At 34.0% G+C, this 16,352-nt stretch overlaps 1 protein-coding gene across 3 annotated transcripts; it reads left to right on the plus strand.

Annotated features, from left to right (window-relative positions):
- Positions 1-8,488: 8,488 nt before the first annotated feature.
- LOC110385785 (uncharacterized) lies at positions 8,489-15,857 on the plus strand. 3 transcript variants are annotated; one of them, XM_021350177.3, is made up of 7 exons: positions 8,489-8,647; positions 10,912-11,145; positions 11,693-11,821; positions 11,983-12,097; positions 13,651-13,829; positions 15,081-15,146; positions 15,711-15,857. In XM_021350177.3, the coding sequence occupies exons 1-7, from the start codon at positions 8,605-8,607 to the stop codon at positions 15,773-15,775; spliced, it is 831 nt and encodes a 276-aa protein (XP_021205852.2). In that variant the 5' UTR covers positions 8,489-8,604; the 3' UTR covers positions 15,776-15,857. The 3 variants fall into 3 exon arrangements, 1 of the variants encoding a protein (XP_021205852.2); XR_009974491.1 differs by lacking the exons at positions 8,489-8,647; positions 10,912-11,145; positions 11,693-11,821; ... (1 more) ...; positions 13,651-13,829; positions 15,081-15,146 and adding an exon at positions 15,156-15,630; XR_009974492.1 differs by lacking the exons at positions 8,489-8,647; positions 10,912-11,145; positions 11,693-11,821; ... (1 more) ...; positions 13,651-13,829; positions 15,081-15,146 and adding an exon at positions 15,156-15,452.
- Positions 15,858-16,352: the final 495 nt, after the last annotated feature.

Genomic DNA, 16,352 nt, shown 5'->3' on the forward strand with positions numbered 1-16,352 from the left:
ACCAAGTGCTTCCCTTACTAGATCTGACCATCTGGCTGGTATTCTGCTTATTTTGTGAATACGCTGTCAAAATTGCAACTTTAATCTACGCTTTGATAAATCGATTAGTCTGCCAGGCCACATAGTAGTATGTACATAATTGTTTAGTGATAATCTACAGCTCTCTCGTATATAGTATTTTCACAAGAGCTTAATTGTCTGCATAAATGGAATAAAATTCTATTTTGGTAAAATATTTTCAAAGCGAAAATGCCCGTTGTTATGAATTTTGATCCCTCCGCTCCCATCCATGAATAAATTGGCCGAATCTATGTTTGTTAGCCGTTAATCCGTAAAGCTTGCAAAACTAAATCCGAAACGGTCCGAAATATTCACCAATTTTCGTTGCTTTTTTACGCACCATTACTAGTCGTTGGCTACATCTGTTTGACAATTTACGCTCTTAATAATAGCCGTCGGAGCCTTTGAATCGGTCGCGCACGAATTAACAACCGGCTAAATTAAAGCTTTCAATTTTTTTGCAGAATAGGCGATCGGTATGGAGCTTCGTTTGAAACCATTAAAGGACACGACCGAAATTGTAATGGCTTAAACCGGTCGCTTAGAATTAAATCTATATATTAATATGTGAAGCAAAAACTTTGTATCCCTTTTTACGAAAATTGCGCGGACGGAGGAGTATGAAATTTCCCACACTTATAGAGAATATAGAGAAGGAATGCACAATGCTATTTTTTTTTTAAATAATGCATAAAAGATACATTAAATCAATAAAGAAAACATTACACACACTACATACCATGTATTTGACGCACACACGCATGCATACTATTTATTGTCAAACTTGTTCTTAACGTCTGTTGTCAAATTGAGAATAGATTAAATATTGTATGTTATATGTCTTTGTTAATATTTCTTATAATGTAGTCTTGGCGAAATTTGTGATTATAGAAGTATAAAATACAATCATAATAGTGTACAAACTTACAATTACAATTAATTATAGTCGAATTTCAACTACTGCGGGACCTCTAGTATAATTTAATCGATTGCCAAAACACTATGACTGCTTTACGTTTATTCTTTCTTATTAATATTATGGTTAAACTGTATCAGAGCTAATCGAATGAAATAAAAATAAAGGCTTTATACTGCCGGGAATATTTATGTACAGGTAGGCACAGGTAGAATTGATTTCCAGTTCTACCTAAAACATAAATATTTAAGAAACATTTACAATCAATCTGTTTATAATGAATATTTTCAGGAAATTCACTTCACTAGTCGGCTTAAGCTTAAGCTTATTTTTGATCTACTTTAAATACAAGATGAATCTTATGAAATTTTCAGTCAAATAAATATTTTTTTAGGGAAGCTTAATGAAAAATTAACAAAACGAAAACATTTATTTTCCAGAACACTACAGGAATTTAATTTCAATTTTCAAATCAACATTACATTTTACATTTAAAATTTTGATAATTAAAGTTCATAGATGCTACCAAAACTTTTTAATGAAATATGATTTTCCTAATAATTTTCAATTTACCTAATTAAAAAGTACGAAAATTTACTAGTAATAGGACATATCACAAAATAGTAGGGCACAAAAAAATATCTGCTAGTAAATCGTATTTTACGTACATAAGAGAATTTTGGCACTGCATGCTATGTCACACTATTAAAAAACAGATGACGTTCGGTAGTTAGGGCCTAGTGTGACGCGTAAGGACGCACGCCAGTCACTTGGCTATACATATGGTACGGTAAAAGTAGATATTGCGGCAAATGTACACATTTTCCGGTAAATGTGCACATTTGCCTCCTTGTTTGGGTAATGTGCATTTAATTCTTCTTCTTCTTCTTAGTCGAATACTTCATTGCTGAAGGTTGTGTCCTTGAAAGCCCTTCGTGGCTCTTTGTACCCTCAGCTTCCATTTGCTTCGGTTTTCGGCTTCTCTCAGGGCGTTCGCAACAGAGAGTCCAGTGAGCGCAGTTATCAGATCCGACCAACGGTATGGTGGCCGGCCGGCGGGTCTTTTCCCTTCTACCTCCACAATCCACCACAATCAATCTTTCAAGGTCGTCTGGTGGCCGCCGAGCAATATGACCAAAGTAACCAAGAACCAAGTGCATTTAATTAACATCTACAATTTTAAAGAAGGTATAATAACCGGCAAACTTCTTGAGCATTTGTTGACGTAGTGGGGGTAAGTTTGCGCATGGTACACTCACGTGCAAAAACATTACTTACTCTGCGTCATAATGCAATTAAATTATTAAAATCAACATATGTATTTATATATATATTTATTAGAACATCAACAAAACATATAGGTTAATAATTGTAATAATTTAATCTTGTGGTAAAATAGATATTCCTTCTATTAAGTCAAAACTAGAGCTGTTGCCAGGTCTTGGTTCAGTTAAAGCGAAGCTGGTATTTGTATATTTTTTTTTCGTTATCATAATCTTGACCATCATCATCATCACTGTTTTCATCACCCGAGTCGCTATCATCGTGATGAGTCGACATAGGGCTCATCGGCGTAGTTTACAACTCGGTCGATTCGGTCTTCTTTTTTGTCTATAATTAATTATTTTTTGAAGATATTCGATTCGTAGTAATCGAATGTTACTTTTTTCATTTACCAGCTTCCGATTATTTTCTGTTCTTTTTTTCCATCTGAAGCCTAGCTCTTTCATAATTCGTCGTAAGCTTCATTCCGAGCCATTAAAATTTATATCTTCTTTAAATTCTTCGAAGCCTTTCTACGGTACGGAGTTTCGCTGCTTGTTATGTAGTTATTATGATTACATCTTTTTATTACAGATTGAACGAAACTATCCATTCCGGTAACTTTCTTCTTCCCTGATCTTTTCTTACCCGGAGTCCGAAACACTGCGAGCAAGCCAGAGCCTTTAGCTTCGTTAATAATGCACCTAACAGTACTCACTGATGTTTTTGTTGCTTCCGAAGTCTGTTTTAATTTTTCCATATCATTCTTCCCCTGTTTTATAATGAAGCAATATACGTCGTACACAAATTTTCTACCCTTTCTTTTAAGTACTACACCAGTTTGTCACGGCATAGTGTATGTTTTATAAAAAATCAACAAACACTCAACAAATAGCAATGGCAACAAAGTCCACAAGCAATTATAACAAATAACTTAACGATTAATAACGATAGACTTTCCACTGTACGCAAGCGTACTTTTGGAAGCAAGCGGAATGAGGGCGCGGTGCGGGACGCAAGGTTCGACTGATCTACCAATAACGCGCTCGATACATTTCCCCTGCCGTCGCGCCTCACCCTCACCACCAAAGTGACCTAAAATTCGGTTCTGCGCAGTCAAGGTCATTTGCTCAAGAAGTTTGCCGATTACTATACATTGAATTCATAATGATCATGTCGTTTTGGTAAATGTGAGCATGGCATACAAAATACGAAATCGCGAGTGCTGGTAATGTGGTGCGCATGCGCATGAGCACCACTACAACCTAACCTACGACATATTATATAATATGCAAAGAAAAGTATGTTTTGTTTGTTATTTACATTTTTAATTACAATAATTTTCGTTATTAAAGCCGATTGTATTATGTTTATTTCAATAAATATTTTTTTACTGAAACAACATTATTAATTTATTTCTATTCCAACTTTTCTTAAAACATGAAGGTAAGAAAGAGTATACATTTACCAAAACGTGAAGGCAAGAGTACATATTTTTGCCGCGAAATGTACTTAAAGATTATATTCAGTTCACATATACCTAACTTTTTGGCAAATGTGCACATTTACCGGTAAAAGTGTACATTTCCCAAGAGTGTGTACATTTACCGTAACACATACATACATAGCTCACGAAATACTAATGCGAACTTACTGAAACGATAAGCATTTATGTTTAACACGACAAGATCAAGACAAGTATTGAAGTCAACTCATACTGTGTTCTGATTGGGTTTTTTTTTTATGATTGAAAGATTACTGGTGGCCCGGAGGCCTTTCCAGCTACACCAGGACAGGTGGGCGAGCGAAGGCTCGGTCAGGAGGGGTTCTGATTGTGTTAATGTCGTGCATACTTCCATTTTCGGCTTCAGAGCCCTGTTGAATCGTTTATTCGAAGTGATCAACCTTTGTGGCTATAAGCTTATAGGTTGCCCGCCGTCCATATTCTTATTGACCATCGTTTTTCATTCTAATGCGGACATAAATTACCGGCTCCAACATCGTTTTATTGAACTTCTACTCGCATTGCATTTCATTATTGAAAGGTAAACTTCAGGACTTAGAATCAGGGATGTCCATAATTTATATAAAATTGATTACTTCATTACACGTGAGGTGGAGATGATCGGCATTTGACTAATACAGCGATACCTCAAAATTTCGGTACATTTATATGTTGACTTTGCATAGTTAATTTAGAATAGAAAATAGTCCACTTTTTTTTTTGCAACGTCATCTAAAAAGTAGAGTAAATACTAATTAATAACAAATATTATTGAAATCGCCCTCAGATCAATGTAGCGGTGAAACTATTTTTTTTGTAAAAAAGGGGCGTTTTCAAATTTCGGAATTTTAATTTATTTATTAAAACGGTTTTTAATTTAAACTCTTTTTAATTTATTAAAACAATTTGCCTGAGTGTTTCAAATTGAAACTATTGTACCTACTGTTGAAAGATAGTTTTTTGCTTCCATATTCCAACCAAGTAGCGTTGGTCTAACATAGCTACAGGAATCAACCCTGCGACCAGGTCAAGCGGGTCAGTCGCGCAACCCATCGAAACTCGTAAAATATTAAAATGAGAAATTTCTACTTTCAATTCTACATGCCACTTACGTAAATTAGAAGCATATCATTATACGATAACTTTGTTTTTGAGTTTGTTGCATCGGGCCCAGTTTATTACTAGTTACAACTTTAGTTCATAAGAATTAATTTGGTAGCACAATTGTGTAAGGTCTCGCATTTGGGTACGGCATGGCGGGGTATTGAGAGAGGCCTATGTCCAGCAGTGGACGACTGTGGGCTGTTGATGATGATGATGATGATGATGATGGCGGGGTACGAGTTGAACGATAATGTGGTTGCTCTTTCACATCTTATATTCTTATATTCACAATATACAATAAAAAAAAATTTCATGGGAAAAGAGCATCTTCAACAACGTGAAAAGTCAAAATATCGTAAACAAGGCATAGGCATTCGATCTCACCTAAAGTACCGCGTCCATCTATGGACTAGGACTCCCGTATAGCACCAGCCACTTATATTTGATTCCATTCTGAATTAATTTCTTGGGTTTGTCGATAATTAGAACAACATGGATCGCTTGAAGACTGGCTCTATAGAAAGACTAGTGCTCTCTTCGATGCTCTAAGCTTTGTACCACATACATATTGATGCTGCTCTGTGATATTGTTTGAGACCAGCCATGTCACCTGACCATCCACCACTGGGTCACATTCACCTCTACTACTTTCATTACTAGTGCAATTTAAGGCGTTGATTTTTCCACGCACCACCCAGCTATGATATTAACTACCTTCTACAGTGTTCTCCGAGGGCCATGACCAGTCTCGCTTCAACCTATGTTTGAAAAACTTGAGATATTTACAACGCGTGGCACTGTTTTCGACAATCATTAGACCGCTAACTCATCTACCTTAAGAAGCAAACCAGAAGTTTTTATTGGATAGTAATCTGTCAATTAACTGAGAAATACTGAAATGGCAGCAGTATTTTGGCATTGCTGAAGTCCATGGGCGACGGTAACCGATCACCATCAGGTGGACCGTATGCTCGTCTGCCTACAAGGGGATTAAAAAAAATATATCATGTTTCCCATTGCTGCTACGGCTTTCCCACCTGTCTAGTAATAGAGCCCTCACCTTATTACCACACGCTTTAATTAGCTTGACCTGTACCTATCTATATGAGATAGAGAGCTTTTAAATGGCTTATCGTCGCTATATGAATGTACGAGGAGGGCGGCCATCAGAGAGGAGTGTTGTGAAGTTTGCCACTAACACCTGAAGTGATGACCATGACCTCTCTGTCAAGAGTGATGCCGACAAATAAATATCTATCTATATATCTATCTATTTAATTGAATCTATTCCAGATAATTTTCACCAACTTTAAGTCATCCAATTAACATGAAAATTTGTACATATATTATGGACCGATAATAATTCAATACTTAATACTATGTAAAGAATTACAGTAATTATACAATTTTGGATTAATCTCTTTACTTATCAACCGGAGAAAAAATACTGCACCTTTTAATTTTATAGACATATTGGTTTATTGTTATATACGATATTATTTTGTTATGTTCATCGACATGAAAAATCCTTACCGTTAAACCATATACGGAATAAATTATATGTAAAAAATCAAACAAAAAAGAATTATACTCAAAAGCAAACCGAACTAAAGACTCGAAAAATAAAATCTTCAATTTGTTTCTAAAAAACGATGTGCACGACATCAAAATTCACGAATATTTCATTTTGTAGCTGTTTATAAAAATTGAGATATTATTAAAATACAGTAGAAAGCACCCCGCAGTTTACTCTGTGTTATGATTTTAGTTGTGTTTGCTATTAAAGCATGTTTTTAAAATTACCTTTTATTCTTAATTTCCTCTACAACTGCTATATATTTTTTTAATTAGCATAATCAGGCTAATAAGTTTACGGGCCGTTTGGTAAAGTGGTAGCCGATCGTGAATGCCATCATCCACTTTGAGTTTTGAGATTTAAGCCCCAATAGTATAGAACAATGATGGTCTAACCCCTCAAACAGGAAAACATTATTGCTGCGCGTCAGAAATAGGTAGGATATCCTTTTTCTGACGCAAAGCAATAATGTATTCCTTATCTATTCCCTACAATATCCTTTCCCATATTCCAACGAAACTTGGAAAGTGAACCTAATTTTATGGGTTATGGGTTATGGATGTCTATTAAATATATGTATGTGTATAATAAAAATCTTACATTTATATCCGCTATCTGGTACCTGTAACACAAGTTCTTTACGAACTTATCACGGGACCAGTTAACGTGGCGTGATTGTTAGTAAATATTTATTTATTATTTTATTTATTTATTTACTTGACGACAAAACCGATTAAAAAGACTGACCGACTAAAATGTAGACATATAATTTGTTTACTAACAATATATTAGCTAACACATCGCTATGTAAATTAATACTTCAATTTATTATTCACGGAATTTGAATTAGGTTTTATATCCAGAACCAACTTCATAAAAATTGGCGCTTCACCAACGTTGGTATTACAGATTGTATTGGCAAGAAAAAATGCCGGCTTCATCCAGATCCATTTGGTTCATTGAAAACATCGTTACTCGGTTTTTGCTGTGCTTGCGACATCCAAACAATAAGATTTATAATAGGAAAACCTTGTCTTACAAATTGTATCTATTAGGAAACAAATAGGTGTGTGTAAGCAGTGAAATGTTATACGAATATTGGACTGATAATTCGTCTTCTCGCATTAAAACTGCTTAATCTCAAAACTTACTAATTTTACAGGAGAATGTTTGAAAGGTTTAACATGTGATATTTTTAATATTAATCATCTTTGCAACATTTATTTTTTATTTTTTACCATTTACATTATCTGTATTTTATAGTAAAATATAATTATGTATTAATTTTGTTAATAGTAGTCAAAACATAGATAAACTAAAAAAAAAAACCTAAACTACGCTCTTTTGACTGTATTTATGAGAAAAATATTGGTGATACCAAATGATTCCGCATATTAACTCAATTTCGAGTATTTTTGGAAATTGTACACATAATCTGTATTACCTTATTTTGTGGCGAGCCAAGTGTACGTCTTCGTCAGGCTTACATTTTCTAAGAATACGTTTCATTATCCCGAGATAATGTGTAATTCATTTAATTCCTATCTATAAGAAATCTCTTTGCCTATATTTGCCAGATATTAATGTTTCTGTATTATCTTCACTGGTGTAAAATATATAGATGTTTGTGCTGTTTTGTTTACCGGATTTAAATATTTTAATTACTTCAAAAAAAGAGTATAAAGCCAGTATAAATTCAAATTTTGTGACTACCAGAAACTACTAACCGTTGTATAAGAGTCAATAAATCAAGTAAGAAAGGAAGGGATGTAATGTTACAAAATAAATTAAATATTAAAATCGGTTCATGAATGAGTGTTGTTTATTTAATTGTTCCCATTGTCAAGTAAAAAAATCCAATAAGATTCTTCAGGCGAGAAAAAAATGTACAATTTTTTGAACAAAATTATTTCCAATGCCCATCAAGTGAATATTTATTAAATTATAATGGGCTTGTCTAAAACTGTTACATCTTTTCACTAAATTCATATTTACCATGATCATAATAATAAAATTGAGACAAAACTCAACAGGCAGCTCGCGCATGCGCGCCTTCTTACAGCCAAAAGCAACCTACAACTTTCCAGTTGCTATTTCTGAACTGTAAGGAGCAGTGGTCGCGGAAACTTTGGCACTTCGCGTTAACTTCTGTAAAGAAAGTACAATGTCCCATCGCTAAGCATGGACTACCCGCGACAACTAGTGTTATTCATATTATTCTCAAGTTGGTATCAATTGTTGTATTTTTCTTTCATGGAACAGACCGTAGTTTTAGAAACTGAATATTTTCTTGCTATCATAAATTTAGATTATAATATTAAGTATTTCGATTATTTCATTTAGATGTGCATGTTTTGAATTAAATTAGTTTAGACATATGTACATCTAATGTAGAAAATTAAAATGATTTTGTATGCTACTAAAACATTTGAAAGCTACCTTTTTAAAATGATTATACACGTAAAACCTGAAACAACGTAAGAATATAATAATCTGACAAAAACGACTTATCCCCGGCCTATTTAAATTCAAAATTAAACTTCACCAATTTAAATGTAAATGTTTTAAATGAAGGAACGAAATCTCGGAAAACTGATTAAAGGCTCCAAATTAATTTGTGTTAAAGCAGCACTGCCCTTATTTAAATATTGTTAATTCTCATTTTCGTCACCGGTTCATTCCGGCCTTTAATTGCTTGGCGAAAATTTATGAACAAAAATATTTGACGTGAAAATTACATTTAATTTACAAGGTATATTTTTACCCGTGTATATTGTATTATATAATGCAGAAAAACGTATAATCCTACGATATTAGGCCTAATGAGATATTTTCCTAATGCACAATGGTAATACCAATCGAGAGGTTTCAATCTCTTTGAAAGCCTATAACTACATCCTGAGTTCATATCTGCTATGACAACAATACATTATTCATGAGCCACGCCACTAAAGACAAACTATTGTAGCTATTATTTACATAGATTATACATTTATCGAAATAGGTATACCACTTATCAAAACAGTGAAGATTTACTAATTGAACTTAGTTCAATTAGAATATTCAATTTTTGTAAAAGCGAATTATGATAATCAAATTTTATGTAGGTATAATACGTACTATAGTTATATATTTTAAATAAATAAAAAAAAAATTCGTGATAACGAATCTATAAAAAAAAACTGTAAAAAACGAAATAAAGTGTCTAAAGATTGCTGTGTGTTTTTGACATGGATTTTTGCTTGTATGTATTTTAAACCATATTTATCTATTCCGTGATTTTAAACTAAAAACGGATCACGGAATACATGGAATTTACATTTTGCAAATAGAAGCACGAGCGTGTAATTAAACTGAAACTTAAAAGACTCCTGCGAGATAGGATTTGCAACGCTGGAAGATAATTGATGTCTGAAAGCAAAGCTAACAAAAAGAACCGACTCGTTTCCCGGAAAATGAAATGCGGATATTGTGCCGCAAAAGTAGCATAGATCTGATTCCCTTTCGTCAGTTTGTCGGTCATAATCAATTCCGTGGTTTGTTCATTATCTGTTCGTAATACTTTTGATGTAGTTCTCATTTACGCTCCTAAAATAAATTTATCCGTTTCTTTATTATTAATACATAATGTTTAATTGAGACCTTAGAATAATAATTGTACATTAATAATTAATATTATAATTAATATTATATAATTAATACTATACTTGAGACCTTAGAACTTGTATCTCAAGGTGGGTGGCGCATTTACGTTGTGTATGTCTATGGGCTCCAGTAACCACTTAACACCAGGTGGGCTGTGAGCTTGTCCAGCCATCTAAGCAATAAAAAAAAAAATTTGAGGAGGTTTCTTGTGATGTCGAGATAAGCTAATAACGCTTGCTTTTTTAAAATTAGTTTAAATTAAAGTAAATTATTCGACCAGTATGAAACGGCAGTACAAGATACAATTTAATTTAAAAAAAAAGATAGATAATATTTATAAATTTCATGCAATCATAATGATTATAATAATTAAAACGGACGTACTAATGCTCGTGCAATAATTACGTTTAAATTAGACTCTATAATGCATTTATGTTTCGTGCATACGTCAGATATTCCTTAAGCATAGACACGTAAAAGTTATCTTCGTTCGAGTATCCTCTAATGGAAATATATAGCAAATTGGACTCCCTCTGTAAATTCTAATTCTGCATCTCATTCATTTCACCAAGAAGAAGCTTCAATCTATTTTAGAGTAGGATTAACTAAATCTTCATATTTATCTGCTCTCGGATAGTCAATTACTTAGAATCGGAAGGAATAAATAAGCTTCAGATATATTTATTATATGTGATTTTATTCATTCTATTGAATTCCAAAATATTAGCTGTTATATGATGTTTCATTTTGATTTATTTTATGTACATATATATTGTACATTGTTGATTGAAAACGACTTAGTATAAATGTAATAATAAATTTACATGAAACTTTTTTTCGCAGAATGTGTTTCCGTGAACATAAATCGAATAGAAGTGCCTTATTTAGTGGAAATGGGTACGGAGTCGGTTATTTTGGACTGCGAGTACGTGATGAGCGCAGCCTCGGGACCGGGGCTCGTAGTGAAATGGTTCTTCAATGGTTCGTCTGGTCTAGTATACCAGTGGATTCCACCGATGTTGCCACAAGTCATAGGTCTCCTCAAAGGGAAAGTTGACATGAATTTCCGAATTTCAGGTTTGAATAACCATTGATTTAAATATATGTAAAAGTCGTCGTGGCCTAAAGGATAAAACGTCCGGTGCATTCGTGTTGAGCGATGCACCGGTGTTCGAATCTCGCAGGCGGGTACCAATTTTTCTAATGAAATATGTACTTAACAAATGTTCACGATTGACTTCCACGGTGAAGGAATAACATCGTGTAATAAAAAGTCAAACCTGCAAAATTATAATTTGTGTAATTACTGGTGGTAGGACCTCTTGTGAGTCCGCGCGGGTAGGTACCACCGCCCTGCTTATTTCTGCCGTGAAGCAGTAATGTGTTTCGGTTTGAAGGGTGGGGCAGCCTTTGTAACTACCTATACTTGAGACCTTAGAACTTAGAAGGTGGGTGGCGCATTTACGTTGTACATGTCTATGGGCTCCACTAACCATTTAACACCAGGTGGGCTGTGAGCTCGTCCACCCATCTAAGCAATAAAAATAAAATAAAAAAATAAAAAATGCATCTGCTTGTTTTATCTACTTTTAAGTCAAGTCGATAGTTATATGTAAATTTTTAGATGAGCCGTTACAAGCGTATAGAGCACTGAAAATAATAAGACCAACAACTGATTTAAGTGGAAACTATACGTGTGTAGTGTCGACGTTCATTGAGGAAGACCGACGAACAAGATCCATGTTAGTTTATAGTAAGTTTTCGAATATTTTATGATATCAACTAATATCAAGGCATAAATTAAGTCTATTGTTGTTCCATTTAATTGATTTTTGAATGTTTTTCGTTTTGGATTATCTAATAATATTTTAAGTCGCTTTCTTTCATTAAATATAGACGAGATGTAATTAACAGGCACGGGTAAAAGTTTCCATTTCGTCCAAGAAAAACGATACGTCTTCATTGTAAGTTTAATTTGCTTTGCCGAAGATCTATATCCAAAACCTACAATGAATATTATGTCACAAAGGTTAGTATAATTTTATATTGGCATTATTAGGTAGTTTTGTAGTATTATGTGTTACAAAATTGTGTATTTTATTGCATGACCTTAAATAAACATCCCATATTACAAACAGTTCCAAATACAGAGACATTCAGATCTTTCGGCGTTATCATTTGCCCAATCTGCTCCAAATATCTTAAATTTCTGTAACTCATCCACAAATCATTCATCAAACAATATAGTTTCATTGTCATGTTATCCTATGAACATATTGTCGATGTTTGCGGCCGGATTTTCATTGAATTATCCAACTCAGTACCAGTAGACGGGTAAGATATTCACTGAAGCGTAAATTTATGTGGTATATTAGTATGCTTTCCTCCTTACACAATTTTCAACCAGCCTTATAGATAAACACCACAAATTTAGATATTGTTGAAGTATCTACTTCATACTTCATAAAATTCACCTTCACCTCATTTCTTTGAGTTGTTTGTGCAACACTTCTTTTTCGCACACGCGATATTAAGTTATTATAGAAGCCCATAGGCACCATGACTATAATGTCACTGCCTTGAGACTGAAACTTTTAATTTAAAAAAAAAAAAAATTTATTGCTTAGATGATTGGACGAGCTCACGGAACACCTGGTGTTTAGTGGTTACCGGAGCCCATAGACAACTACAATGTAAATGCCGCCACCCATCTTGAGATAAGAAGTCTAAGGTCTCAGTATAGTTACAACGGCCGCCCCACCCTTCAAACCGAAACGCATTACTGGTTCACGGCAGAAATAGGCGGGATGGTGGTACCTACCCGTGCGGACTCGCAAGAGGTCCTACCACCTGTAATTACGCAAATTTTAATTTTTCGGGTTTGGTTTTTATTACACGATGTTATTCCTTCACCGTGGAAGTCAATCGTGAACATTTGTTAAGTACGTATTTCATTAGAAAAATTGGTACCCGCCTACAGGATTCGAATACCGGTGCATCGCTAGATACGAATGCACCGGATGTCTTATCCTTTATGAAATAAAATGAAATAATTGAACCTTGAAATTTGGTGAATTAATTAGACCTTATTGAACTTTCTAAAGTTTTGTCGATTTACCATAAACGTTACCTAATGATAATAAATATTTCGGAAGTCTAATATTATTATAAGTATATCGAAGCAAGCGAGACTAGTTCTCGCAGCCATAAATCAAATTGTGGAAGGCATCCTTTGCCAGTCACTCAACGTCTTACATGTAAAATGAATTAAAGTTATGACTACGTGTTTCACGTGCAGAATCTTATACGTGATTCAAAATAGAAAACATGTGAAGTTTCTTTTCAGATTTAATACTTATAAAAATTGACAGGTTTTTTTCTTACTCCTATGTTCTGATTTATTAAAGAAAGCATTTAAGTAAACTCATTCATTTTTTTAAATCTAAATAACTATACAAATAATCTTGCAACAGATGTATACCATTTTTGTTGTTGTCGGATTTTGACTCCTACTTCACTAGTCCACAAAAATCTAACAGCATAGTACGTGTGCCAATTTGAAAACAAGTTTGTACTTTTCAGTAAGCTCTTAAAACAAGCTTCTACCGAGATAAAGATGAATTCATGGGGTCTTTACTCAGTTGAAACAAAAGCAGTCGTGCACGACGATGACGTCATGACTCCGTGGGAAGAGTTCACCTGTGTATTAAGTTTGCCGTCAGCCAACTACACTGATAGCCGTACTACCATATACTATCCAGGTAATTTGTGTAGCCCAACATACCTAAACCCATTCAGACCAAGTTTTCATCCCGGTTTTGGGGTAAGATTTAGCTAAAAGGTGACTCGGTCTCTGCAACAGCTTGCTGTAGTAGCTGCAGTATAGTCACGTTTGAGTCGTCTATTATCAAAGGTGGCAATCTGTGCATTTGGACAAATTTTTTTTATTGATATGTCAATTCAGATTGATTTGAATATAATCGTCTCCTTCAAAGAATACGGTTCAAAACCTGCATTAAATGAAGGTTAATAGTTAACCTGTTATTTATCTAAGATGTCGTTCCGAAGAGTTTTGTGACTGCCAATGGAATACAAAGTCAATAATTCGTTTTTCTGATTTACCAATCATTGTCCAAAAGTCAGATTGCCGGCTTTGATAATAGACGACTCGTTTATAATAATCTACAAATCAATAGACCACTTACATAAAATTTTTGGGTTGCTTCATTTCATCAAACTTAATCAAACACACGTAGGTTCCGGAGGTCAATACTTTTATTTGAAAATAACCAACGCTATATCGAAGACTCGTTTTAATAATATTAGCATGTATATTCTAAAATCAAAATTAGGGGTACCCTTTCAACTTCTTGCTATCTCAATCAGAAGTAATTTGAATGCGATTCATTTATCTACGAACACACTGAGGTCTTATCATTCAAGCATCGCTTAACAAGCTCTAATGTCTTCTATCAAAAATGATTGCAACTCACTGAAGTAAACCCTAAGCTACTAATTAAGATTTACTCGCCCGACTCACACATTCCTTACTGACAAAAACCCACTTAATTAACTAGTAATGACAATCTACGTATTTCTGCTAAGAAGTAATAATATTCTAGTGTGAAAGGAACAGCGTTACATTGCTGAGACTTCCATCTTATGTCTGCACTTTCTGATCGGTCTCCTGCTATATAGGTCTATGTTGCAACTAGGAAGATCGTTTGACGCTGTCATGTCATTACATAAAGCCATGGTGTCGGTGTAATGCCGACACCATGGATGATTGTATAATTAACCTATGTAAAGCTCACCCTCTTTAAGAACGGTTAGCTGGTAGATTGGTAGATAACTCAATTGTTGAGTTAAGCTCACCATTTTATAACTTTTCGCAATTATTATATTGTATGAACTGTGTGTACAATAAAGAATAAAGTAATTATATACAAATTAATTTTATTTAACCATTGCTGAAATCTATTTGATTAATTTACATTCAAATATTTCTGTAGGTTTAATGCCGACTGCTCAAATAGCTGCTATTGAAATCGGAAGGCCTCAACAAAGACAAAGTAATGGTAAGATCAAGTATCAGATTTCCGGTTACATTTAGATTTTTCTCGGGAATGGGAATTCATGGAATTGAATATCATTGAAGCTATGTTTGTTTTTGACTAACTGAGAATAATTATGCTTATGTACTGTGAAGAAGTGAATAAACGAATAACTTCATAGCGTTTATGCGTATGTCGTTAGTAAAAATATTAAAAAGACTACATGACAAAGAAAATGTCATGTCAAAGAAAAATTTCATGAAAATGAAAAGAAGATATGTATTTGTGTGTGTATATATGTACATATATGATGTATATTGCAATCGTCAGGTACACCGCATGTAAATTGTTTCCTAAAGTGATTCTTGTCCACCTGATGGTTGTCTGAAAGAGATCGCTCTTAGCGATAAGACCGCCCTTTGCACTTGTTTTGTATTTAATGTCTTGCATTTTTATTTCTTTTGTGTATAATAAAGCAACCTCAAGGAGAAAAAAGTTGCGAACGAGGGTACGAATAAGTAGATTATGGCAGCTTTGTTTTCAACTTGAAAAACATTGCTGTTTATACAATACAATTTTATGTTTCAGATAGTTCAACGACCTCTTCGGCTAGAATATTTCTGCTATGTTCGCTACTATTGTTTATCAAGTAATATTTATTTAAAATTTTAAAAATGTGATTGATAGCGTTAATATTTCGTATGAATTACTAAAAATAAAGATGATTTTCTTTTATTTGTGCCGTGTTCATTTTAATAGAACGATTCCTATGCTACGAAAGACTCAACGGAAACGAGCATTGCTTCGTCTAAAATAACTTTTCTGCTATCTTGTTTGTAACAAAATCCTTTCCGGCCTAAGCTAATTTGCTGAATAGATTAAATCTCTTGTAATTATCGATTACATTTTATGTTGTTTTCGGATAAAATAATTAATGAAAAATATGTATTATAATAATTTTCAAGCAATCTATATAGGTATATAAAAATGAATTGCTGTTCGTTAGTCTTATTTTTTTTTTATTGCTTAGATGTGTGGATGAGCTCACAGCCCACCTGGTGTTAAGTGGTTACTGGAGCCCATAGACATCTACAACGTAAATGCGCCACACACCTTGAGATATAAGTTCTAAGGTCTCAGTATAGTCACAACGGCTACCCCACCCTTCGAACCGAAACGCATTACTGCTTCACGACAGAAATAGGCGGGGCGGTGGTACCTACCCGTGCG

This window comes from Bombyx mori, chromosome 12 (assembly GCF_030269925.1).
Source record: "Bombyx mori chromosome 12, ASM3026992v2".
Taxonomy (NCBI): Eukaryota; Metazoa; Arthropoda; class Insecta; order Lepidoptera; family Bombycidae; genus Bombyx; species Bombyx mori.